The sequence below is a fragment of the Ictalurus punctatus genome, chromosome 18 (genome assembly GCF_001660625.3).
Source record: "Ictalurus punctatus breed USDA103 chromosome 18, Coco_2.0, whole genome shotgun sequence".
Taxonomy (NCBI): Eukaryota; Metazoa; Chordata; class Actinopteri; order Siluriformes; family Ictaluridae; genus Ictalurus; species Ictalurus punctatus.
In genome coordinates, this window is record NC_030433.2 from 10,261,273 (window position 1) to 10,287,384 (window position 26,112).

Sequence of the window (26,112 nt, forward strand, 5' to 3'; positions counted from 1 at the left end):
AAAAAATATTTTTTCTTGGTCACAATTGTAACTGGTGGGACAGTGAAAGTAAGTAAGTAAGAAATTATTAGTTTGTACAGGTATACAAGATATGATTCATGGGACATTTTTGCCTGAAAATATATTCAGTGGAAAACCATGCAATTAAAAGTTTTAAAACAGCCTGTGAATTTACATGATATAGGATTTGCAGGACATTTCTGCCTGAAAATAAATGCAGTGGAAGACTGAAGTAATAAAAGTGTGTGACACCCTTTCTCCAGTGAAAACAATGTATGAAAGATGATCACTGACGATGCAGCCATAATGACAACTGTGATATCGTTAAGTGCTTGCTAGTCTGTGTTTGGTCACTTTCAGTCGAATAGCTTCATCATGTAAGCTTTTTCTTGGACAAGTTGAGTGACCAAAAACTACCATACCCTCAACCAACAACCAACCTGCTATAATTCCTGTTGGCATTTACGTATGTTTTTATTTACTGTTTTAGTAAATATAACATGAAAATATCTGTTCTGACGGTCAGATTATTATTATAAGTATTTTTGACAACTTTGTATGATCACATAAAGTGTTAATCCAGTGAAATGTTCACTTCTGTGCTCTGTTGCAGCTTTCAATAAGATTGAATTTTGACCAATGCCAGAGTCCATGCTTCTGATTACTTCTGATTTTCCCCTTTCTTAGCAGTTAACCTAATATTTGTTCATTATCTTTTATGGATATTTGAATATTAAAATTAAGCAGAAGGCACATTTCTAATATATATTGTTATATGTCAATGATATCCATTATCTGTCATCATAATAACAACGACTCCTTTTGACACACTCAAGAATGTTCTGCTTCTAGCCTGTTTCTCCACCAGCAAACTTTAGAGCAATATCCAGTGTGACCTGTTCCTAAAATGATCTACAGCTATTCCTCCTTGGCAATAAGAAAATTTAGATTGTGTTCATAATCTGAGCATATTAAGGAAGATTTACCTAAAGTTTCCTTCTCTTCCTCTTCAGCTCTCGTCCTGGCCGTCCTCCCAAGCGTTCTCTAGGGATGTCCATGCAGGATGGTTCCAGGCTTCTGCCCCACAGCGTCCACGGCCTTCTGTCCCCAAGCCTACTCTCCACTACAGGTACAACCTGCTCTTTGTTTTTACTCAATTCTCTCACTCGTCTCTCACTTTGCTCTTGTCCTGCCATCTCTCTCGCTCTGACCATAACTTGCTGTTCCTTAATGCTCTTCTTGTTCTTGCCCTCCTCCAGCACTTGCTATTGTTCTGTTCTTCTCTGACATTCTTAGCACTACTTTCTGTATTTTCTCACCCAACTCCCACTATGCTCACTCACAGCTCTCACCCAGTTCTTTTGCCCCATTTGTACCATTCTCTCCTTTTTCTCTTGCCCTGTTTTAGTTATGTTCCCATCCTGCTCATGTCCTGATATTGTCTTTATTTTACTCTACACTTGATAAGCCTTCACCCTACTTTGCCCATTCACATTGCCAAATAAACATTACTGGTCACTCAACTTAATCAACACTAGTGTGAAATCTATGAGACTTATGTGGATGTAAAATAGCCAAACCCACAATATGCATTCACAGGTTACATCCTGCCTGATGATATTTCCCTTTTTGTCCTTTTTGTTTGAAGAGCTTGCAAAGGCGGATTCTGCTTTCTTTCTTTTATCTATGCTAGCTTTTTCCACTCCGTCTTTCCTCTTGCCAACGTTTGCAAAATCAGCTCATATTGATTTTTTTCATCCTGTCCTTTAGTGGCCACTACTGCATCTCAAACAGAGGTTAAACTATTGGATTTGTGTGGGCTCCTATTTTTTTCCCTCTCACATACACATTTGCACTTCTCTTTCCCTGTCCTTTCCTTATTTTCTCATTTCTTTATCACTTTCTAGTTTACATTTTTCTTTCACAACAATTGTTTCTATTTATGCTTACATCAGATACCTACCTCAGTTTCCCTGTTTGCACACACTTGTACACTCACTCATCCTGTTTAGCTGTAAATATTCCTAATTTTCTTAGTACACAAGTCACTTCTTTGTCATACCATTCAGTTGTCCTCTTTACTGCTTCTCTTTGGCTTGCTGAATTGCTGACAGTAGCAGCAATTTGGCCCAGCAATGACCAGCACGGGTATCGATTGGTGCAGCATGAGTAGCCAGAGCAGTCAGTTAGCTTGGCTCCACTGATTGATTTCAGATGACTCCTGTTATTATTTCTGCTGGCCAGGGACTGGGCATAGCTACTATTTAAAATGCATGTCCACACTTTTCTCCATCTCCTATGGCCTCATCGCTGTGACACAGGGAGGTTCACAATCATCTTGGCCAAAAAAAAAACCTGACTGTGTAGTAGTTTGTTAGATGTAGTTGCTGTAAATGTATATGTATTACAATGCATAACATTTGTTAATATATAAACAGTTTTAAAATAAAACAGTTTTATGTTGAGGTCTACATTTAATCAAGCATCTGTTTAGTAGACAGATCAGACAGTCACATAATTGTAGTTGATATATTGGGATAGGTTTTGATGCCTCAGTTTACTTTATTTGCTTTTCTTGTCATTTGCCTTTAACAATGGAAAGGATTTTCTTTTTTATATTAATTTGTAAATTAGAAGTTGTATATTCAATACATAGCTGTATACAGTACATTTAACTATGGATATTAATGGGTGTTGTAAGCATGATATTAATTTCTATGGATGACTCATCACTGGAATTTCAAATAAAATATTTATTTACATCTACATACATACACAAAGGACAATCAAATAAAATTTTTTGTGTTGTTAAATGTTTATTCATTTTAGCAGGTGCTATTCAATGCCACTTATGGTATAACTAGGTCCAGAACATTTACTAACCTCTGAGTACAGTTATTACAGTCAAGATGTAGTCACTCATTTGGATGACATAAAACACTCTTTATGATTTCACAATCTGTTGCATGTGTGAACATGGAAGTGGAGCTTCAGCTGTGGGCTTTACATAATTTTGTCAATTTTATATCTAAATAAAACTGTTTAATTTGCATAAAGTACTTATCATGTATAATTTTGTCAATACAATACATAATTCAATTTAAAAAACTGTATGTGTTTCAGCATTTTATATAGGTTCTTCTCAGGTTTTCTCAGCATTATTAGCAGCCATTTACACAGATATTTCCACCTAATGTCATAAATAATAGGAACAAAATGACCCACTTGGCTTGGCAATCCTTCAGTGTGTATGCACAAGCATTACTCCCCACCAAGTATGAGGCACAGTGAGAGAAAGGATTCATTCTCAGGAGAGGTAGAGATATTTTTTTCCTTGTGTGGAAATGAGAGAGGGGTTGAGCTTGGTCAGTGAGAAGATGAGATTGAGGTACACTTAGAAAGAAAAAGGGAACTATAGGGATTGTTTGGAGGGGAGAAGAAGAAAATGTGTGGTGTTGTAGAATTTATCATGCATTTAGTCTCCCAGATTGTTCTTGTCAGAAACATCATAAGGGAGCAGACAGTGGAAGAAGGAGATCCAGAGTTAGAGAGAAAGTGAGAGATATCCAGGGTTTTTACTGTAATCTTTCATATTATGTATTGAATACATAGTCAAGTCTGGCCTGAAGATCCTTCATCACTCTAACCTCTTTTTCCATGGGTTTATATAATACAGATTATACAGTATAGTTGACTAAAACACTTTTGACAGATCAGGAGCTACAGCTAGAACAATAACCTTTAGTTGCTTGGTAGCTACAGGATAGTATTTTTTGCACTGCTGTTTGACTTCCACTCACTTCACTCATCTCTACTCCAGCTCCAGTCTTGGTTTGTCCACTGGTTGTCAACTGTTAATACAGAACCGATGGCCCACAGTGTTGTAAAATGCTGAGATGTCAAAAAAAGACACATCCATCCTGTACTGTTCTCTCTCTCATCATCTTTCTCCTTTTCTCATACATACATTCCCTGTAAATACATACTTGTAGGGGATTAATTCACTCACACTTTCCTGATATAAACATGTGTGCTAGTGCACACACACACACACAAACACACCCCCACGCACACACATTATATATTCACACCAACATGCTCTCTCTCTCTCTCTCTCTCTCTCTCTCTCTCTCTCTCTCTCTCTCTCTCTCTCTTTATGGGTGAAAACAATTTTAGGCCTGGATGGTGACTTTGATGAATGATGGGTGCCATTGGGGACTGGACTCTCCATCTGCTTATCCCCCTCTCTCTTAACACTCCCCGCCCCTTTCTTCCATTGTTCTGTCTCAATAATAATTGAAACTCAATAACGGGCTATTTAATGCTATGCCTGCATCTAAACCTAATCATAACCTTAAACTCAGTAACCAGAATGAAATATTTAGTTTTTTTCTTATTTTGTATTTCTCATTTAAGTTTTCATACACACACACACACACACACACACACACACACACACACACACAAGCACAACAAGGCAAATGTCTGCTCTGATCTTTTCGATTGTTTTATAGTGTCTTAGACACACTTGTCTGAAAGGGCTAAGTAAGCATGTGCATTAGTGTGTGTGTGTGCGTGTGTGTGTGTGTGTGTGTGTGTGTGTGTGTGTGTGTGTGTGTAAAGGGAGTGTGGGGATAAATAAAACATGGAGGTCTGTTTGGTGGCATATGGGCTGACCCAGTGTATATTCTGCATTCTGATGAAGTTAAGTCTTTCATTTGGTGAAAGAGAGAGAAAGTTGGGGGAGAGCTGCCAGGAATATAGATATCTCAGCATGTGTATTTACATTTATTGAAATGTCTGTTTACATTTCCTGTGAACAACAGCACCATGACAGAAAGAGCAAATGGAAAGCACACAATGTCTTTTACATATATTACACACAGTGAATACTGGTTATAATCAAGTCACAATGCCAATACTGATAATTGTTTGATTTTGAACAATTAAAAATATAAGTTCATCACATACTAGTATATATCCTATGCTGTATTTAGCAGTACAATAATGTATATTTTATGCAATAATAGCTTCCATCCCACAAATCTCCTTTTCATGGACAGATTAAAAAAAGCAAAGTGAATTAAAAAAAGCCATCACGCGCACACACACACACACACACACACACACACACACACACACACACACACACACACACACACACACACACACACACACACACACACAGACAGAGTCCCAATCCCTAGGTGCATAGTTGGGTAGTCTGCAATCCCTATTTAATGAAGACTGTTTCATCGGAGGGAGGGGTAGCTTTTTATTTTTACTGTTTTTTATTTGGATTGCAGTGTATCCTATATGTCTTCAAACACTCGGAAAAGATCCATTATTGCAGGGAGAGTCTGTAAAAAATAAGAAAAAAAAAGGAGTAATTACAAGAGCACATGCTGATTCTGATGTGTGAGTAGGGAAAGAGAGAGAGCTAGCATGCCTAAGTGCTTATTTCCATTGCTCTTCTTAAGAAGACAAGCTTGGTTGCATCCCTTTGAATTGCCATTACTTCTCCTTCAATTTCTCTATTGATCTGCTAAGTAGGGTCGAGGGGACAGGAAAGAAGTAGACCCTTTTTTCTGTTTTGTCTTTTCAAAAATTTGGTCTTCTTTTAGCGATAAACATGCTATAAGCTCACAGACAGAGCTAATCAGGACTAAAACTGGAAGTCAGAGGATGTCTTTTGTAATTTATTTATTTATATTATGATATTTACATAACAGTCTTAACAATATTTATTTAACAGGAACTGTGTCATGGTTTTTCAAAGATATAATTTTTACATTTCACAGTATAAAATATACTATATGTATGTGCAGCATAAATGCGAATCTTTGGCTTGCTTACTAAATTATTCATCTAGTAGGTGATATTGATTGCCAATAATCTTTTTACTAACATAAACTGAACAGGTTAATGTGGGTATTGTTTTATTATTCACCTGTAAAAAATGTCCTCTAACAGGAGGGTGTAAAGTAACATTATGTGATGATCAGTGGAGATAAATAGTCTGTTAGATAAACAGACTTTAAAATGTGAAATAGTAAATATTTCACACTTTTTATGTTCTTAATGAAAATGAGAAACAGCACAGGCTATCAAATAGAAAATTTTTTGAAATACAAATCACATTATCTCACAGGAAGTTATCAGCTAAATATTTTCATTCTATGACTAGACCATGAGCACACAAGCAACTTAATTCCATTCTTCTTCAAAGTCAGACTTATTATATGTCATCTTTGAAGAATTAATCATTATTGAGATGTCCACCTACTCCGTCAACTATATGATATTCATCAGTCTGTTTGTCAGCCATTGGCCTCCTTATCATAGCTCTGCTTGGCAGTGCTAGCATTATAATTAGCCACTTAATTAGTAAAGGGATCTTGACTGACAGTTTGGAGTCAGTGATTCACGCTCCTAATGACTGTGTGTGTGTGTGTGTGTGTGTGTGTGTGTGTGTGTGTCTGTCTGTGAGCCTGTTGGACATTATTGCCAGGGGCAGAGCATTTAGACTCCTCTTAATCTTCACCTCAACTGGGCGCTAAACCTTCTTGGGCTATTTTTTAATAAATCCGTGTATGCTAGTGATAGAATTAGTTATGCCAGATTATGAACATGTTAGTCTGTCTCAAAGAAACACACCTTAGTGTGCTACCTCAGGCTTAGATCTACTGTAAGAACGGTAACCTCATTGTTTCAATCACCACAAGCGGCTTGGGCTAATAATCCTTGCCACTAGTGTTTTCAGAATGAAATAACAAATTACTGTTAAATATAAAAATTAGCCAAGTGTGAAGAGATGTGACATGGAGGACAAGCTACTGAAAGTGAAAGTGATTTCACAACCCAATGTATAGATGATATTGCTGCACAGTTCCTAAAAATATGGCAAAGCAATTTCCAGGTTGTGTCAATTTAATGAATTACATGATTGAATTTAATAACATTAGATAAATATGAAATTGATTTACTATTATTGAATATGTAGTACAGCAGTGAATAAAGGGTATATGATTATATAAATACTCTGGATGTATGCACATGAATGCACACACAGCAAATGTGCATTTGTCCTGCAATAAGACAACAATCCAAAAAAAAATCATAGCTATCTTAGCTAACTTCTAAAAATTAATTCTTAATTGTTACATCCATCTTAGCTATCTATCTATCCATCCATCCATCCATCCATCTACACATATGTACATATCAGTTCAGTCAGTTTATTTAAACACAGATATAATGTGGTTAATTCATTCCCTCTAAAGGGTGGCTGTGGCTCAGGTGGTAGAGCAGGTTGTCCACTAATCGTAGGGTTAGCGTTTCGATTCCTGGCCCGTGTGACTCCACATGCTGAAGTGTCCTTGGCAACCCCAAGTTGCTCCCGATGGCAAGTTAGTGCCTTGCATGGCAGCTCTGCTACCATTGGTGGGTGAATGAGACACAGTATAAAGTGCTATATAAGTGTGCCATTTAAATGTATTTTTAGCAAAATATACAATATTACTGAAGAGTCAAACTCTCACACAGCCGCACGCTCAGAGCCACTATGCTCCTCTAATGCCACACACACACACACAGACGTCCTTACTATTCTTTCATAATTCATTTACAGTGGGATATAATTTTGTGTACTTGGGTATTTGCTGGTGATGGGCTCAACAATAAGAGCCAACATTAACGACTCAATTATTCATCTGTACACCTGGAACAGATGATGCCTGCACTCAGAACAGGACCAGAAATAGTCTACTCTGACACGACACACACCATACACATTCTCTTACAGATCTGAGTGTCAGTAATTCACACACATGCATGTATGCATGCACACCCTCTCTGCATTCAGCCTGTAGCATTATTAATTTTGATAGGATGTAAATGCCTATTTTAGTGCTTACTCTGCTAGTTGGCTTCATGTTGGCCACACTGACCTTTTCACCTCTTAAAAAAGAACATGAGGAAAAAAGCAAACCTGTCAATAGTGCATTAGCGAAGTCACACAAATTTTTATACTGTCTTCAAGTGTGCCTTCATCTGCACATTTTTTACCCTCCTACCCTCCACATCAAAGGTCAGGATCTGACTCTGTTGATTTTGTATTAAAATGAACAGAGGTAACCTTGTTTAAATTAATAAGTCAGTGGTGAAATATGCTTTCAACAATCAGAAAGGTTACACAAAGGTTAACCATCAAGTGCAGTAGAAGCATGGAGACAGAAAGAGAGAGAGAGAGATGTTCCCCCATTCTTTGTTCCTTCCCATAAACAGGGATTTTTTGTTCCTGGGACAAATGAGCTCCTTTTCTAGCCCATCTCTGTCAAGAGTCAGTGTGTTGTGCATTCTGTTCACTACAGTTGTAAAGAGTGGTTATTTGAGTTACTGTAGCCTTCCTGTCAGCTCAAATCTGCTCAAATCTGGCCATTCTATTCTGACCCCTCTCATCAACAAGCATTTCCTCCCATTGCTGCTCAATGGATGTTTTTTTGTTCTGTGTAAACTCTAGAGACTGTTGTGCATGAACATCCCAGGAGACACTGAAAATCAGCAATTACTGAAATAGTTAAACCAGCCTGATCATTATCCAACCACATAATGGATAATTGCATAAATGTGAAGAGGGGCATGGGTGCACTCCGGTTAAAGTGGCTAGTGAATGTATTTCTGTCACAAAGCAAAATATTTAATACCAATGACTTTAATTTCAGCCTCTTTAGGATAATAGTTCCACCTCACTGGTACAGTAGCGACCTTCAGTGCGTTCTTCCAGTCCTTCTTTGTATTGTTGTGCTGACTGATACATTAAATTCAGCTTCAATTGTTCTTTCTTCTGTTGTCAGATGGCTTCTACATTAATCAAATGCCTGCATCTCTTTCTCTCTCTCTCTGAGTAGATCAGTCAAATTATCAAGTGGCAAAACTAATTCAGGGCCCTAGGGCCGGAGGAGCTGCCACCTCCCATCAGCCCCACTGCCAGTCAGTGCCTGGCTGTTTCCATTCGGGTTCTCTTGTTTCATTTATTATGATAATTTCAGCTATTTCTACTAGTAAAGCCCTGGTTGGCCCACCTGTCACTATTGTTTCTTCTTTATGATTTGGCCAGTGCCTTAGCTGAGCTAGTCCTCCATTCTCATCTTTCTCTTCCTCCTACTCCACCTCCCTGTTGGTCATGGTTGGTCATTGTAGGATTGGTGGCTCGATTCCCGGCCTGCATGACTCCACATGCCGAAGCAACCCCAAGTTGCTCCCGATGGCAAGTTAGCACCTTGCATGGCTGTGTGTGTGTGTGTGTGTGTGTGTTTATGTGATTAGTCCTCAGGAGAAGGTGACATGTCTGTGAGTTCTATTGGGAGTTGTAGTTGTCAGCCATGTTTGTAGTTCATGGTGCATTCTGGGAAATGGAGTAGCTGGTTTGCCGTGAGATGACATCAGCCTAATGCTGGTGCAAAACAAAGTTCTCCCTCCACTACAGAGCACAGGGCCTCCTCACGACACCACACTGCCTTGAACATCTCCAAATCCCCCATATTTCTGTAAAAGTTAAAATCAATCAGAATTCTTGATTTAATTAGTCTGGAGAGAACTCTTATGGTATCGCAGTCTGTATTTTGTGCCACTTTGTTTTTCCTGCATAGGTATATTGACATTTTGGCCTGGCCAAAGATAAAATTAATCAGCTGACATTTGAGAATGTTTCTTCTGACATCCTTAAAACCAAAGATAAAAATCTCAAAAGTAAAATCCACATGAAATTGCCTTAAGTTGCTTTTTAAAAACACAAACAATGACTGCAACCTGGAGCAACGTATAAAAGCATGAACAAAATGGATATAGCTGTATGACCTCAGAGTTTAAAATGGAGACAAAAGAATTCACAGAAATAATTCCATATAAAATCCTCCATTGGAGATCAGCAACTTTTTTGGCTAATGGGTGCTTGTACATTGCCCTGCAGTATGGTTTTATATCATAATTGAAACCCAGCACACTTCACCATGGGGTGTTCACACTTCCATTCAATTTTCCTTGTTTAAAACTTTCACACAGGCCTTATACGGTAGCTTACCTGACACTGTTTTGATGTACATGTCTCCCTCACCTCTGCAATCCAGAAGGGTGCCCCACACCCATCTAGGTCTGGAGCGATTCACAGCTGGGGAAAGGATTCTTCCTCTGTAGGACCAGTCTCACTTGTTTTATAGTCTATCTGCTGAATATGCTCCTCTGATGTTAGGGTGGATCTCCAGCGATGTAGGAGCTTATTCACAACACGTAGGGATCCCAATCCCATGCGTGCTGCCAAGTCCTCTGCCCGTGACAGGTCTGTCCCTGTGATGTTCACCAGCTGCCGGAGTGTCACAATCCCTGAGGAGACCAGAATCCTGTATATTGAAGGAGTGGTCACCTTAGATATGTCCAAACGCCCACCATAATCCAGGGGTTCTTCCAGCAGCCAGTGTGATGTTCTGCACCCCTTGCTTTGTTTTTAAAAAAGGTTCCATCTTTTAAAAAGCCCACAATAAAATACTGGTAATCCAGCAATGTCTAGTATTCTTGTGTCCATTAAAAACAAAGTCCAACCCCAATCCTCCTACCATATGTAACAGCCTATAGGCTGCTGCTCTCCATACTAAATTCCTGGGGAGTCTTTGGTTGAACTGGATACGAAAGGCTGCAGTTTTGCTGGCTAAGTGGACCATCCCCTGCTCCCCTCCTCCTTGGGCAGATGAAGGACACTTTGAGGAATCCAGTGTAGACTGTTCCAGAAGAAGTCCACTAACAGGGCCTGGACATTTGCTACCAGATTTGGTGGCGGATCCACACATGCCAGCTTTATCTTGCTCAATGTTGATAGGATTGATCCTACGCATGTTGAGTATAGAAAAGCCCTAATTGTAGTAGAATAATTATAATCCCTAGAAAAGTTGTCCACTGCACTGGAGAAGCATACTTTTGTGAGGTTCAACCTGAGCCCCAACCTCTTCATTTGTGTGAGAACAACATCTCGATGTTGAACCGCCAGTTCCCTGGATCGTGCCAGAATTAACAAGTCGTCCAGGTAGTTTAGTACACGGATGCCTTAGAGTCACAATGGAGCCAGAATGACATCCATGCACTTTGTGAAGGTGCGAGGGGATAAAGCTAGCCCAAAGGCAAGAACCCAATATTGATATGCGTTGCCTCCAAATGCAAACCTCAGGAACTTCCTGTGACTGGGCAATATTTCTATGTGGAAATATGCACCCTTTAGATCTATCGTCCTCAAACTGAATCTTTGGAATGATAAGTTTGGGCATCAGCATCTTGAACCTGTATGTCCAAAGAGTACAGTTTAGATGACGCAGATCTACGATTATTTGCATACTCCCCTCTTTTTTGCAGACCAGGAACTAACGGCTGTAAAAACCTCCCTCCCTCAGGGAACTTAACCCTCTTGGGCATGGGGTTCACCAGAGCTTCACAGGATGTCACCGGAGTCCTCTTCCACTCCTCCATGACAACATCACAGAGCTGGTGGATGTTAGGACCTTGCGCTCCTCCACCTTCCGTTTGAGGATGCCCCACAGATGCTCAATAGGGTTTAGGTCTGGAGACATGCTTGGCCAGTCCATCACCTTCACCCTCAGCTTCTTTAGCAAGGCAAAAGTCGTTATCATGCTGGAATACTGCCCTGCCGCCCAGTCTCTGAAGGAAGGGGATCATGCTCTGCTTCAGTATGTCACAGTACATGTTGGCATTTATGGTTCCCTCAATGAATTGGAGCTCCCCAGTGCCGGCAGCACTCATGCAGCCCCAGACCATGACACTCCCACCACCATGCTTGACTGTAGGCAAGACACACTTGTCTTTGTACTCCTCACCTGGTTGCCGCCACACACACTTGACACCATCTGAACCAAATAAGTTTATCTTGGTTTCATCAGACCACAGGACATGGTTCCAGTAATCCATGTCCTTAGTCTGCTTGTCTTCAGCAAACTGTTTGTGGGCTTTCTTGTGCATCATCTTTGGAAGAGGCTTCCTTCTGAGACGACAGCCATGCAGATCAATTTGATGCAGTGTGCGGCGTATGGTCTGAGCACTGACAGGCTGACCCCACACACCTTCAACCTCTGCAGCAATGCTGGAAGCACTCATATGCCTATTACCCAAAGACAACCTCTGGATATGACGCTGAGCACATGCACTCAACTTCCTTGGTCGACCATGGCAAGGCCTGTTCTGAGTGGAACCTGTCCTGTTAAACCACTGTATGGTCTTGGCCACCGTACTGCAGCTCAGTGTCAGGGTCTTGGCAATCTTCTTATAGCCTAGGCCATCTTTTTGTGGAGCAACAGTTCTTTTTTTCAGATCCTCAGAGAGTTCTTTGCCATGAGGTGCCATGTTGAACTTCCAGTGACCAGTATGAGGGGGTGTGAGAGCGATGACACCAAATTTAACACACCTGCTCCCCATTCACACCTGAGACCTTGTAACACTAACAAGTCACATGACACCAGTGAGGGAAAATGGCTAATTGGGCCCAATTTGGACATTTTTATTAGGGGTGTACTCACTTTTGTTGCCAGCAGTTTAGACATTAATGGCTGTGTGTTGAGTTATTTTGAAGGGACAGCAAATTTACACTGTTACACAAGCTGTACACTCACTACTTTACATTGTAGAAAGTGTCATTTCTTCAGTGTTGTCACATGAAAAGATATAATCAAATATTTACAAAAATGTGAGGGGTGTACTCACTTTTGTGAGATATTACATATACATATATATATATATATATATATATATATATATATATATATATATATATAGTACCGCAGCCCGCCTATAGGTGTATATACATATATGGTATATATATTGTATATATTATATACGGGGAGATTTACTCATAATGTTACTTCTGTTCTGGAAACACGCCTTGGAGAGTAAATATTAAAGTTGTGTCCCAACTGAAGTACTGTACACTTACACTATGCACTTTACCATCTAGTATGTGGATTTTGGAAAGGTAATATGACCTCAAATATATCACTAGCGTTTTTTTTTTACTAACCGGAAGTATAAGCCGCTTCCTAGTCGACGGCGCATGACGTAGCATTAGCAGACACCCAGAGTCACTGACAATAACTTTCTTCGGTTTACTGTTTATGTCAATGTTAACTTTTATTCCCAACATGACCTCAGTCACCATCAGACGTTTAGACACTCATTCTTTATTTTTATTTATTTATTTATTACCCCCCCCCCCCCCCCCCAACACAAACATTTTAGAATTATAATAAAGTCATCAAAGCTCTGGAATAACACAAATGGAGCTATGGGAATTATGTTGTGATAAGAAAATCCAAAATAAATCAAAATTATTTAGTATTATAATTTAGGAGGCGAGAGATGAGAAAGTGTGCAAAGGAGATAGCGAGAGCATGCAGGAGTGAGAGATTAAAAGTGCTCTCCACTCACTTTCTGCCTAGTGAGCAGTGCCTCGTTACTCTTTGAATACTTGGCCCATTTATTTTTGCTAAGTTGTGAGATCCTGAGTCAGCCAGAGAGGACTCTAGTGGCTCTTTCCATGAAACATTAACGAGTTCCTGGGGTTAAAGGGATGCCTAGAAATCACTGCTGATTGCTCTGTGTGTGTGTGTGTGTGTGTGTGTTTGCGAACATATGTTTAAGAGCAGTTCTTAAGAGATTGTGTATAGAGTACATTTTACACTTAGTCTAGTTTTAATATCACACACAGTAGTACACACACGCACACACACACACACACACACACACAAGTCTTGATGCAAGATTATTAATCGACTGTCTCCACCACCCACCACTCAGAGCTCCTTTAGGGCCAGTGTTGATGACACGTACAGATCAGAACGCCTACAGACCAAACAGTAGAATTCAGTCCCACCACTTCATCTTCATTCTGCCCACTCAGCTCGCACTTTCAGTTCTGTTACATTAGTAAATGCTCCCTCAACCCCTTATCCTTTTTCTCAAATAAATGTTTAATATGGATAATATAGAAATTAGTGTAAGCTGTAAGAAATTCGTGTAATTAGAATACGCTGAAAACTGTAGAAGCAGAATATCTCAGATTTAATCAATTTCTCAAGACAAAGATATACAGGTATATTACCTCATAGATCTCGAGTCATTGTAGTGTATTAGTTGTTATTCAAAGATTGTGAGCTCCCCCTTTACCAAGTCCATCAGTGGAAATATATTATTTTGATAGTGTCATGGTCATACTCACATAGACCTAGTTTCTTGGAAATTCTACAAGAAATACTACTATTAAAGTTATGCAGCAAGTAATGATTCAATCATTAATAAATAAATTAATAAAATTAAATAACTTAAGACAAAGAACTATAGCAATTTATTACATCCTTACTGGTGACTGGTTTTATTCTTATAGTTCTTATAATTCTTATGTTATTCTTGCACACACACACACACACACACACACACACACACACACACACACACACACACACACACAGACGTGCTTGAAAGTTTTAGATTTTTCCATTTGTCTGCATAAATATGACCTAAAACATGATCAGATTTTCACACAAGTCCTTAAAGTAGACAAAGAGAACCCAGTTAAGCAAATGAGACATAAATATTATATGGTCATTTATTTATTGAGGGAAATGATCCAATATTACAAATTTGTGATTGGCAAAAGTATGTGAACCTCTAGAATTAGCAGTTAATTTGAAGGTGAAATGAGAGTCAGGTGTTTTCAATCAATGGAATGACAAATCAGGTATGAGTGAGTTCCTGGTTTTATTTATAGAACAGGGATCTATAAAATTCTGATATTCACAAAACATTGTGGAAGTGTATCATGGCACAAACAAAGATTTCTGAGGCCCTCAGAAAAAGAGCTGTTGAAGCTCTAAAAAGTTTGGACGGCACCAATCCACAGTCAGACAGATTTTATACAAATTGAGGAAACTTAAGACCATTGTTACCCTCCACAGGAGTTGTTGATCAGCAAAGTTCACTCCAAGAGCAAGATGTGTAATAGTCCGTGAGGCCACAAAGGAACTCAGGGTAACTTCTAAGCATCTAAAGCCGGGGTGTCAAACGTACGGCCCATGGGCCAAAACCGGCCCGCTAGGGGGTTCAATCCAGCCCGCAGGATACATTTTGAAAGTGAAAAAATGCATAAAAGACACGAACTACAAATTTTTAATAAAATGCTATTCCTAAATTATCTGCTAGGGGCGCACCATTTCAGTCAGAGTAGAAGATGCGTCACAACTCTGGGACTCAGACCAAACAGCAGATGGTAGCAATGTGCCTTCTGCTGTTTGTTATTACAGTGTAGTCTAACCTATTTTCTACTTGCCCCACACCCTCATTAGCCAAAATGTCTTTGTCAAAAAGGAGAAAAGTGGATACTCTCCTTTTTGACAAAGGACCAAAAGATGCCAAGTTTCAGGAGCAAAAACAAAGTAGTCTAGACATGACTAACTCCTTTAAAACGTTGCTTCAGACACTGATTGCACTTAAAGAATACAGTTCTGTGAAAATGAATCCTTGCTGTAGTAATAGTTAAAAAATGTGCAATTTAATGTTAGTCAACAGCTAAACTACAGAAGAGTTTGGTTTGGTGTAATCCTATTGTTCATGCAATGCCATAAATTTTAAAGTGCAATACTATACTTTTCAGTTCCAAATACCTGTGACTTAAAGTTTTTTTGCATTTGTACAAACACTGTGACCCATTGTAATGCACACATGTAAATGATAATCAGAAGCAAATTGCACATGTTTGTCTTAAGAAATCTGAGGTTGTTCATATGTTTTGTAAAAGGATATTTCATTAAATATGAAAATTTTGCTAATGTACTTGTACTTCTTTGCACGAAAACAAAGGGAAAAACATGGACTTATTATTATTTATAGGTAAATATGCTATGATTTTACTGGCCCGGCCCACTTGACATCTAATTATGTATCCGTGTGTGTGTCTGTATGTGGCCCCTGAACTAAAATGAGTTTGACACCCCTGATCTAAAGGCCTCTCTTAAATGGAGTAATGTTAATGTTCATGAGTCCACCATCAGGAGAACACTGAATAACACTGTGCATCGCAGGGTTGCAAGGCGAAAACCATTGCTCTCCAAAAAGAACATAAGATCACATGCAGAAGCCAGAAGGCTAATGATTGAGCTCTGACCTGGACCCAGTAACCCTTTTCTATGGTGGACAGAACCCATGGAGTCACATTTTGCAGTAGTTTCCATGCTACCTGATGGTCTTTTAGTGACATTAACTTTTCCACATTCTGTTGGAGGAAAAGCATCAGTGCTCCACCACTGCCTTGGGCCCAATTCCCTCCCCGCTATCGAGCTCACTCAGCAGGTCTGCTTGGTAGGCCTGCAACAGTGCCGTTGTATGCAGTGACCCAGAACCGAGACCCGCTGCCGCATAGGCTTTGCCAACCAATGCCGAGGTGGTCTTACATGACTTGGCTTGGGAAAGCCCGCCCCCCCTAAAGTTCCTGAAGTCGATGGAGAGAGGTAGCTCGCAAACACCTTTGGCATAGCCAAATACATGTGCTACTCATTCCCCACAATGGCCAAATAATCTGACGTTGCGGAGTTATAAACACGGCTAGAGTATGGTTTGCCCGATAAGCATTATATTTCATCATGCACTTCTGTGAAAAAGGGGAGTTTTCTGCGGTGTGAGGAAGATTAATATTCACTGGGGAGATAGCAATTGTCCAGCTTGTTATTAACCACTTCCTCTTCCCTAGGCCAGTCTAGATTAAGTTTCTCTACAGCCCTATTAATCACTTCAAGCAGCTCTTTATATGCTTGAGAGCTGTTTTCCATTTTTAGTGCAATGGCTCCCCCCTCTGGCTCCTTGGAGTGAGAGAGGGTGGGTTGACTTGCCATACCGGAAGGAGGAGCTGTGACACGAGCTGCAAAATCTGGCAGAGAGCCAGACCCAGAAGACAGAGCAAAAGATAGCTCCTCTTTCAGATTCATACAGGATCGCCAGGACCTGAGGCTGGCTGCCTCGGCACCGGCCGGCCCAGATCCACAAGGCTCTGAAACCCAACTCCCTTCAGCTGAGAAGAGAGTGAGCCATGAACAGAGATGTCTGATTTTAAAGCGGTTCACAATGCACCCATTCAGCCCCCTCAAGGACCGCTGTGGCATGCTCCACCCCATCACACTTCACAGAGAATGTTTGTCCACCCCTATATTATATATATATATATATATATATATATATATATATATATATATATATATATATATACACACACATACATATATATTACACACACATTACCAGTCAAAAGTTTAGACACACCCATTCTTTATTTTGATTTATTCCCCCCCCCCCCACATTTTAGAGTAATAATAAAGTCATCAAAACTAAATAGCACAAATGGAACTTTTGGAATTATGTTGTGATAAAAAATGCAAAATAAATCAAAATAATTTAGTATTTTAGAATCTTCATTAGAATCTTCATTCATCTTCATCTTCATATATATATATATATATATATATATATATATATATATATATATATATATATATATATATATATAAAATTAAATAGAGAGGAAATGAAGAGTCAATTTTTTGTGCCGTTTTATAGTTATGCGACGCATTAAACTGCCATGTCACCTGAACACAGCAAGCCTGTAAATCGGTGTGATTTCACCCAGAATCAGTCATGCACAAGAGCGTTTCCCACAGCGTCAAACTCATGCAACATTGAGTTCCCTTTGAAAGGGAGCATCCACATGTATGCCAGGACCAAAGGTTTCCCATCAGAACATTCCCCAGTGTATCACATTGCCTCTGCTGGCGTGCCTTCTTTCCATAGTATTTCCTGATGCCATCTCTTCCCCAGGTAAGTAATGTACATACACCCAGTTATCCACATGATTAGATTATAAACATAATAAACGTGATTCATCAGACCAGGGCACCTTCTTCCATTGCTGCATGATCAGTTCCACTACTCATGTGCTCATTGTCGTCACTTTCATTGGTGGAAAGGAGTCAGCATGGGCTGTCTAAATGGTCTATGGCTATGCACTGTGTGTTCTGACACCTTTCTATAATAGCCAGCATAAACTTTTTTCAGCAATTTTTGCTACAGAAGCTCTTCTGTGGTATCAGATCGGATGGGCTAGATATTGCTCCCCATGCACATCAATGAACCTTGGTCCCCCATGACCCTATCGTCGGTTCACCAGTTGTTCTTTCTAGGACCACTTTTGGTAGGTACTAAAAACACTGCATTCTGGGAACACACCACAAGACCTGCCATTTTGAAGATGCACTCAGTCGTCGAGCCATTGGTAAAGTAACTCAGACCCAGGGCACAAGGCGGGAGACATCTTGGATGGGGTGACAACCCATGGCAGGGCACTCACTCACATACCTATTCACACACCATGGACAATTTAGAGATGCCAATCAGCCTACAATGCATTTCTTTTCCTCAGAGTACCCAGAGGAAATATATATATATATATATATATATATATATATATATATATATATATAAACACACACACACACACACACACACACACACACACATATATATATATATATATATATATATATATATATATATATATATATATATATATATATATATATATATATAAAGAGAGAGTGAGTAGCGAGGCGGAAACCACTGCTAACCCAGAAGAACAGTAAGGCTCATCTGAATTTGATGATCCTCAAACCTTTTGGGAGAATTTTCTGTGGACTGCTGAGTTGAAAGTGGAACTGTTTGGAAGACAGGGGTCCTGTTACATCTGGCATAAACCTAACACTGAATTCCACAAAATAACATCATACCTATGGTCCAAGTGTGATGGTGCAAGTGTGAATGCTTTGTTGCTTCAGGACCTGGGCAACTTGCAATAATTGAGGGAAACATGAATTCCTCCCCCTGTACTATATTGAAAACAAATTATTAACACATTATTTGATGTTTTACTTTGTGAATTTAATTTATTTTTGAAAATATACACTCATTTCAAACCTGATGACTGCAACACACTCCAAAAAAGTTTGGACGTTCGACTGTTTACCACTGTGTTACATCACCTGTTCTTTTAATAACACTTATTAAGCATTTGGGCCCTAAAGACACCAGTTGATTAAGTTTAGCAAGCGGAATTTTCCCCCATTCATCCATTATGCATGTCTTCAGCTGCGCAACTGTACTGGGCCTTAATTGCCTTATTTTGCGGTTCATAATGCGCCACATATTCTCAATCGGAGACAGGTCAAGACTGCAGGCAGGCCATGCTAGCACCCGCACTCTCTGCTTATGCAACCATACACTTGTAATCTGGGCAGAATGGCATTTTCCTGCTTCTGGATAGCAGTATATGTTGCTCCAAAATGTGTACATATCTTTTTGCATTAATGGTACCCTCACAGATGTGCAAGTTACCCATGCCATGGGCACTGACACACCCCCATACCATGAAAGACACTGGTTTTTGGACCTGACCATCAGTGTGGATGGTCCTTTTCCACTTTGGCCTGGAGAACACAACGGCTGTTTTGTACAAAAACTATTTGAAAATGTTCACTCGTTGGCCCACAACACATGATTCCACTGTGCTACTGTCCATCTTGGATGAGACTGAGCCCAGAGAAGTCAGCGGCACTTCTGGACAGTGTTGATGTATGGATTCTGCTTTGCATAGTAAAGCTTTAACTTGCATCTGTGGATATAGTGGATGGTGTCGACTGACAAAGGTTTACCAAAGTATTCCTGAGCCCATGTCAGGATATCCATTACAGACTCATGACAGATTTTAAGACAGTGACATCTGAGGGATTGGAGATCATGCACATTCAGAAATGGTTTTCGGCCTTCCCCTTTACGCACCAAGATTTTAACGGATCTTTTAATTATATTGTGCACTGTATAAAGTGAAATGCCCCAAATCCTACCGATTTGTCTTACGGGAATGTTGTTCTCAAAGTGTTGGATTATTTGCGGACACGTGGGCGGCTGTGGCTGAGGTGGTAGAGTCCACTAATTGTAGGGTTGGCGGTTTGATTTTATGTTTAAGGGGGCAATTTGTTTTTCAAATGGGTGATTGGTGTTGGGTAATTATTTTGCTTGAATAAAAATAAATCAAATAAACAGTATTGTGTGTTTACTCAGGTTGCCTTTGTTTTATGTTGTATTTTGTTTGAAGATCTAAAACTATTTAGCATGAGATATACACAAAAACAAAAGAAATCAGGATATCAGGTAAATACTTTTTCATAGTACTGTATATTAAAGAAGACTGTGATGTGCGTTTTTTTTTAAACTCAGATTAAATGTCAGAATACTAACCCTCCACACGCAACATGCACCCTGAAGCATTTACCTTTACATTAACAATAGAATGACTTGATAGTAGAACTCTATTAAGCCAGTGTGTGTGGGTCTTAATATGTCTGAAATTATATTTTACAAATGAAAAGCCTTAAAAAAAGTATTACATTTTCTTACGTACAATTTAATTTATTTGTATGTTTGTTTGTATTCCATTTTCATAGCATGTTCATTACACTTAAGGTTACTTAACATAGTCTTATAATTTAGTATACAAACTAAACTGTTGTTACTCTATATTATTCATAATTCAGTTGTTATAAAACAGGACTCTGGCACCATTATTCATTCCGTCTTCTTCTTTGTTAGTCCTTTCACCATTAGTCCTTTCTCCACTTTACTTTACTTTACTTTGCTTTAACACTTAAACACTTTCCACTTTGTGGATGACGTGATGTGTGCAGCAACGCGAGGGGTTTAAGTAACCAGTCTCTTAATCTCTCAGCTGGCAACACTTGACACAGCTTTAGCGTCCATGCGCACTTCAAGCATGTGCACCTGCGCGCTCTCAAGCCGCTCGTGCACGTTATCGCCACAGTGCCATCTGCCGGTGTGATCGCAACAGAACCCCCCTCCAAAGGCGCTCCTCCCGGAGCGCCAAAAACCCCCCTCAAACCGGGGTCCTGGTCCCCTGCGTAATCTGTCTCTTGATGCATCGGAAAACAGGGTGACCTCAGCTGGGCAGCAAACAGGCGGAGCACCACCCCCAGTGGGACTGAATCTCGGGGCGACGTCCTCAGCGGGACTGGAATGCTGGGTGACGTCCTCAGTGGGGCTGGAGCTCAGAGAGACGTCCTCTGTGGGGCTGGAGCTCGGAGAGACATCCTCTGCGAGGCTGGAGCTCAGAGAGACGTCTTCTGTGGAGCTGGACAGAGGGACAGCTTCCTCAGCAGAACAGAGTAGTGGGACGGCTTCCTCAGCAGGACAGAATAGTGGGACGGCTTCCTCGGCAGGACAGGACAGCGGGACAGCCTCCTCGGCAGGACAGGACAGTGTGACAGCTTCCTCGGCAGGACAGGACAGCGGGACAGCTTCCTCGGCAGGACAGGACAGCGGGATAGCTTCCTCTATGGGACAGGACAGTAAGGCAGATTTCTCGGCAGGACAGGACAGCGGGACAGCTTCCTCGGCAGGACAGGACAGTGGGACAGCTTTCTCGGCAGGACAGGACAGCGGGAGAACTTTCTCAGTGGCAGAGACCTCCCCGCGGGTCTCTGGCTGGAGCTTCGAGGTTGCCAGGTTAACGTCGGGCTGGGGCTCCAGAGCTGAGACCTCCCCGTAGGTCTCGGGCTGGAGCTCTGAGGCCACCAAGTTGACCTCAGACGGGGGCCCAGAGGTCGCCAGGTTAACCTCTGGTTGGATCTCCTTTGCTTGCCTATAGTAGTGGGTAAACGGCAGGGCAGGTTTGCCTGCCAGACTTACCCCCCAAAAGATGTTCTAGCTCGGCCCTAGCTTCCAGACTCCCGAACCGCATTATGAACTCCCTCACGAACTGTTCTACACTATCAAGGTTCCCACATTCCTTATCCAATAGGAGCTGCACCCATTGATGGGCCGGTCCGAAGAACCGGGACCACACGATTCGGAGCCATTGCATCTCCTCTGGCTTGGGGTCTAACAGGCTGGAGAAATAAAACTGACAATCTACCAGAAAATATTCCGGGGAACCGAAAAATCCGTTGAATGGATCAGGAAGCTCCATAAACGTCCACTGTGGGAATTGGATTGCGTCCATAGCGGGGATGGTTGGCATCGACTTCCGGGCTCTACGTTTTTTCCGTTCTCCTGCTACTCCTATGGTTAAGCACGGCATTCTGTTACAAAACATGACTCTGGCATCATTATTCATTCCGTCTTCTTCTTTGTTAGTCCTTTCACCATTAGTCCTTTCTCCACTTTACTTTACTTTACTTTGCTTTAACACTTTAATGCCGCGTGATGTGCGCAGCAATGCGAGGGGTTTAAGTAACCAGTCTCTTAATTGCCAACAGCTGGCAACACTTGACACAGCTTTAGCGTCCATGCGCACTTCAAGCACGTGCACGTGCGCGCTCTCAAGCCGCTCGTACGCGTTGTCACCACAGTGCCATCTGCCAGCGGGATTGTAACATCAGTGACATTTGACATATGTCTCACAGACACACACACACACACACATTTGTCTTACTATCCTTGTGCGTCCTTATGGACATTTTTGTCTTTTTCATTTTCGTTTGTTTTCTACATTTTCTCTGTGTTAATGCTAACAGCATAAATTTTGCAAAAGGTGTGTTTTTTAAATAGTTTTTTTAATATTTCATCCCCATTTGCTTTAATAAATCTATTTTCAACTAGGTACACAATAGTTCAAACTGCAATATTTAATCTCCATGACTCTTAAGCATAAAATCATGCATTCTGTGTTAATAGGCTTTTATTTTGTTGACACTGTTTCAGAACAATTTATAAAAAAAAAAAAATTCTGAAATGTGTACTATTTTCTCAGGTTTAGCCTATGGGGAAAATACATGCTTTTCTTTTTTTCTGATTCTGCTGTATTATAGAGCACTGCAGACTAACTGAATGAATGATGCAGTTATAATTGTGTGGGTGAGTTTGTATGGATATCAGAGTTTTGGATTGTATGTGTGTACTGAAAATTGTGTGTGTGTGAACAGTTTGAAAGAAAGAAATTATATTGTACTGGAAATCACAAATCCCACCCCATGTATATGTGTCAATGAAGGTTACTGAGCTTTTTGCATTATTTAAAGAAACCAGGATTTAAAGGGTTAAAATTCTGAAAATTAGTGAATGTTTGGTAGTTATGGTCAGAACTGATGCTGGTAAAAAAAAAAAAAAAAAAAAAAAAAAAAAAAACTAGCAGAAGCGGAGATGGATTCAAGTGCAGATTAGCTTTAATACAAATACAAAAGAAACCCAAAACAATAGCTATAGAACTTGTGACAAAACACTAAGGCAAAGACTAACCAGGAAACAAAGACCATAATCACAGCAACAGAGCCAACGGCAAAGAAAGACCAAGATAAAACAACCAGTGTAGTGTAAACTGTGGCTATAAATACCCGTAAGTGCTCATTAAGAAGAATGAAGTTCAGGTGCAGGTGGTCATGTGACATGATGGTGTGGTGCAGTGGCTGCTGGGAACTGTAGTCCAGAGTTACATATATATTTCTATGACAATTTTTGGGCATGGACATTTTTGTCCTCTATGGACCTATGTGTAACTTTTTTAATTACGCACAAAGGTTAACATAATTATTAATGCAGCTTCCTCTTTTCCTCATGTGGACCAGCTAACATGGTCAAAACTGTCAAATATTCCTATCCTTGTGGGGACATTCTGGTCACCACCGAGATATAAAAACATGCCCATAAATGTTCAGTAGGCTTAAGGTGAAGTTGCAAGTTTTCATTCCAACCAAGCAGAAGCCACAACTGTGTTTATTGAAAGCCAAGCTCAACATATTAAACAGGTGGAATCAGGTGGAATCCTTTGAGGATAAGATTGAGCACCCCTTGCATAGAGGAGCCCATTGATACAGGGAAATGTAAATTCATCCAAAAAACGCTGAAGAACTGCAAATACTGTCATTGATTAAAACCCACTAATGATTCCACAGTTCACGGCCGACTTAAGCTTTCAGGCACCATGTGAGACATATGACAGTACAAGGGAATAATTTATAATTTTTTACTTCTTTATCTTCTCTTCTTTTTTTGCTTCTTTTTTCTCTTTTTGCTTTGTTGTGTGGACACTACCATTTTGCATATTGTAGCTTGTCACACACTCACACCTCCTACTGTGTGTGTGTGTGTGTGTGTGTGTGTGTGTGTGTGTGTGTGTGTGTGTGAGAGAGAGAGAGAGAGAGAGAGAGAGAGAGAGAGAGAGAGAGAGAGAGGGGAAACTCATCTTGAGTTAATAACAACATACCTCCATATCAGTATCTATTTTCATAAAAAATAATTATGAATTACTGGCTCTGATACAGCTTCACCCAGATCAACTCATCCTCTTACTTCTTCCATGAAAACCTATTAGCTATTAAGTGCTGATGTGAGACTGTCAGTAGCCTTGCACAAATGCTTCATCTGAGTACATGCAGAAATAATTTTGTTCTGCAAAAATGAGAAGAAATTATGAATGTACTTAGAATGAAATGCTAATATACTGCTAAAATCGTTCAAATAAAAATGAGATGTACCATTACAACAAATTTGACATGAACACTGAAATGTGTCAGAAGTAAAAAATAATGGCTGGTATGTTCTCTCATACTCGCTCATGAGTTAATGATGAGCAAAGGCTGCAAAACTTAAAATAGACTAAAAACCCTAAAAAGCAATAATGAAACTACTGAAATAAATTTAATTTTGGCATTATTTTATTCTTTTTTTAATGAGTTCCTAAATAATGCACAGCCTATACAAAGCCTATAAATAACATATATACACAGATGAGGTTCAAACAAAAAATCAGTCCAATTCCAGATCAATTCCACAGATCCCACTGAGAACTTGATACAGGATTTAGTTATAATGCACAGATTTGCAGGGTTAAGGTTGGCTGTCTAAAGAGTAAGATATCTTGACTACGAAAAGACTGTAAAATTCTGGTTTTTTATGTCTCTGCAGTTACATCACATGTTGTTTAGTATTTTCATTCTGATGCTGTAAACCTACAGAATGTAACGTTATGTACAAACTGAATTCAAGAATATTCTGATAACACTCAGCCCAGATTTTACAATTCATTCTCTCCCTCCTGTACCAGTGTTATGGGACGAGGCTGGAGGCGGATGCAGGTGCAGGTCACAGTCTTTATTATTTAAACAAGAAACAAATAAACAGATAAACAAACACAGGGAGCGCGGTCTCTACTGACTATACACACTCCCCTAGCTACGACCGCTAGCATACTACACCTTAGCATATACCGTTACACTTCCTTGACGAACCAAACCAACTATAATACTGCGCGATGTGCACAGTCACATGGGGGGTTTAACTAACAAACCTAATTAACTCAAAACATGGGCACCTGTCGCAAATCAGAGACATGCTCAAACTTAACTCAGTGTCCAAGCGTGAAGTGAACGAAAACAAAAGAGTCACGTGACCAGTCAGCGGCCGTACCGCAGTGCCCTCTGCTGGCCGTGGCGTAACAGAACCCCCCTCCAAAGGGTGCTTCTCCCGCAGCACCAAGAACCCCCCCTCCAACGGGGGTCCCGGGCCCCTGTGCGAACTGTCTTTCGCTGTGACAGAAAGCGAAGCAGCCTCCGTCGGGCAGCAGAGGAGTAGAGCAGCATCCCCACCGGGGTTGAAAGTCAGAGCACCGCCCCTGGCGGCGCTGGGACGCAGGACACCGCCCCTGGGATGCTGGGCACCACCCCCGGCAGCTCTGGAACTCTGGGTGCCACCCTCGGCGGCACTGGAGGGCTGGGCGGGGCAGCGGGACGGCTTCCTCGGCCGGGCAGGGCAGCGGGACGGCCTCCTCGGCCAGGCTGGGCAGCCGGATGGCCTCCTCGGCTGGACTGGGCAGCAGGACGGCCTCCTCAGCTGGACTGGGCAGCAGGACGGCCTCCTCGGCCGTGCAGGGCAGCGGGACGGCCTCCTCGGCCGGGCTGGGCAGCCGGACGGCCTCCTCGGCCATGCAAGGCAGCGGGACAGCCTCCTCGGCTGGGCTGGACA

General features: G+C 40.8%; 1 protein-coding gene across 2 annotated transcripts in view; it reads left to right on the forward strand.

Annotated features, from left to right (window-relative positions):
- Positions 1–26,112, forward strand: part of dacha (dachshund a) — a 221,794-nt gene that overhangs the window by 102,238 nt on the left and 93,444 nt on the right. For both annotated transcript variants that reach the window (XM_053687874.1, XM_017493457.3), the window contains exon 2: positions 1,014–1,129. In XM_053687874.1, the coding sequence (XP_053543849.1) occupies positions 1,014–1,129 (116 nt within the window). The remainder of the gene's footprint in view (positions 1–1,013; positions 1,130–26,112) is intronic.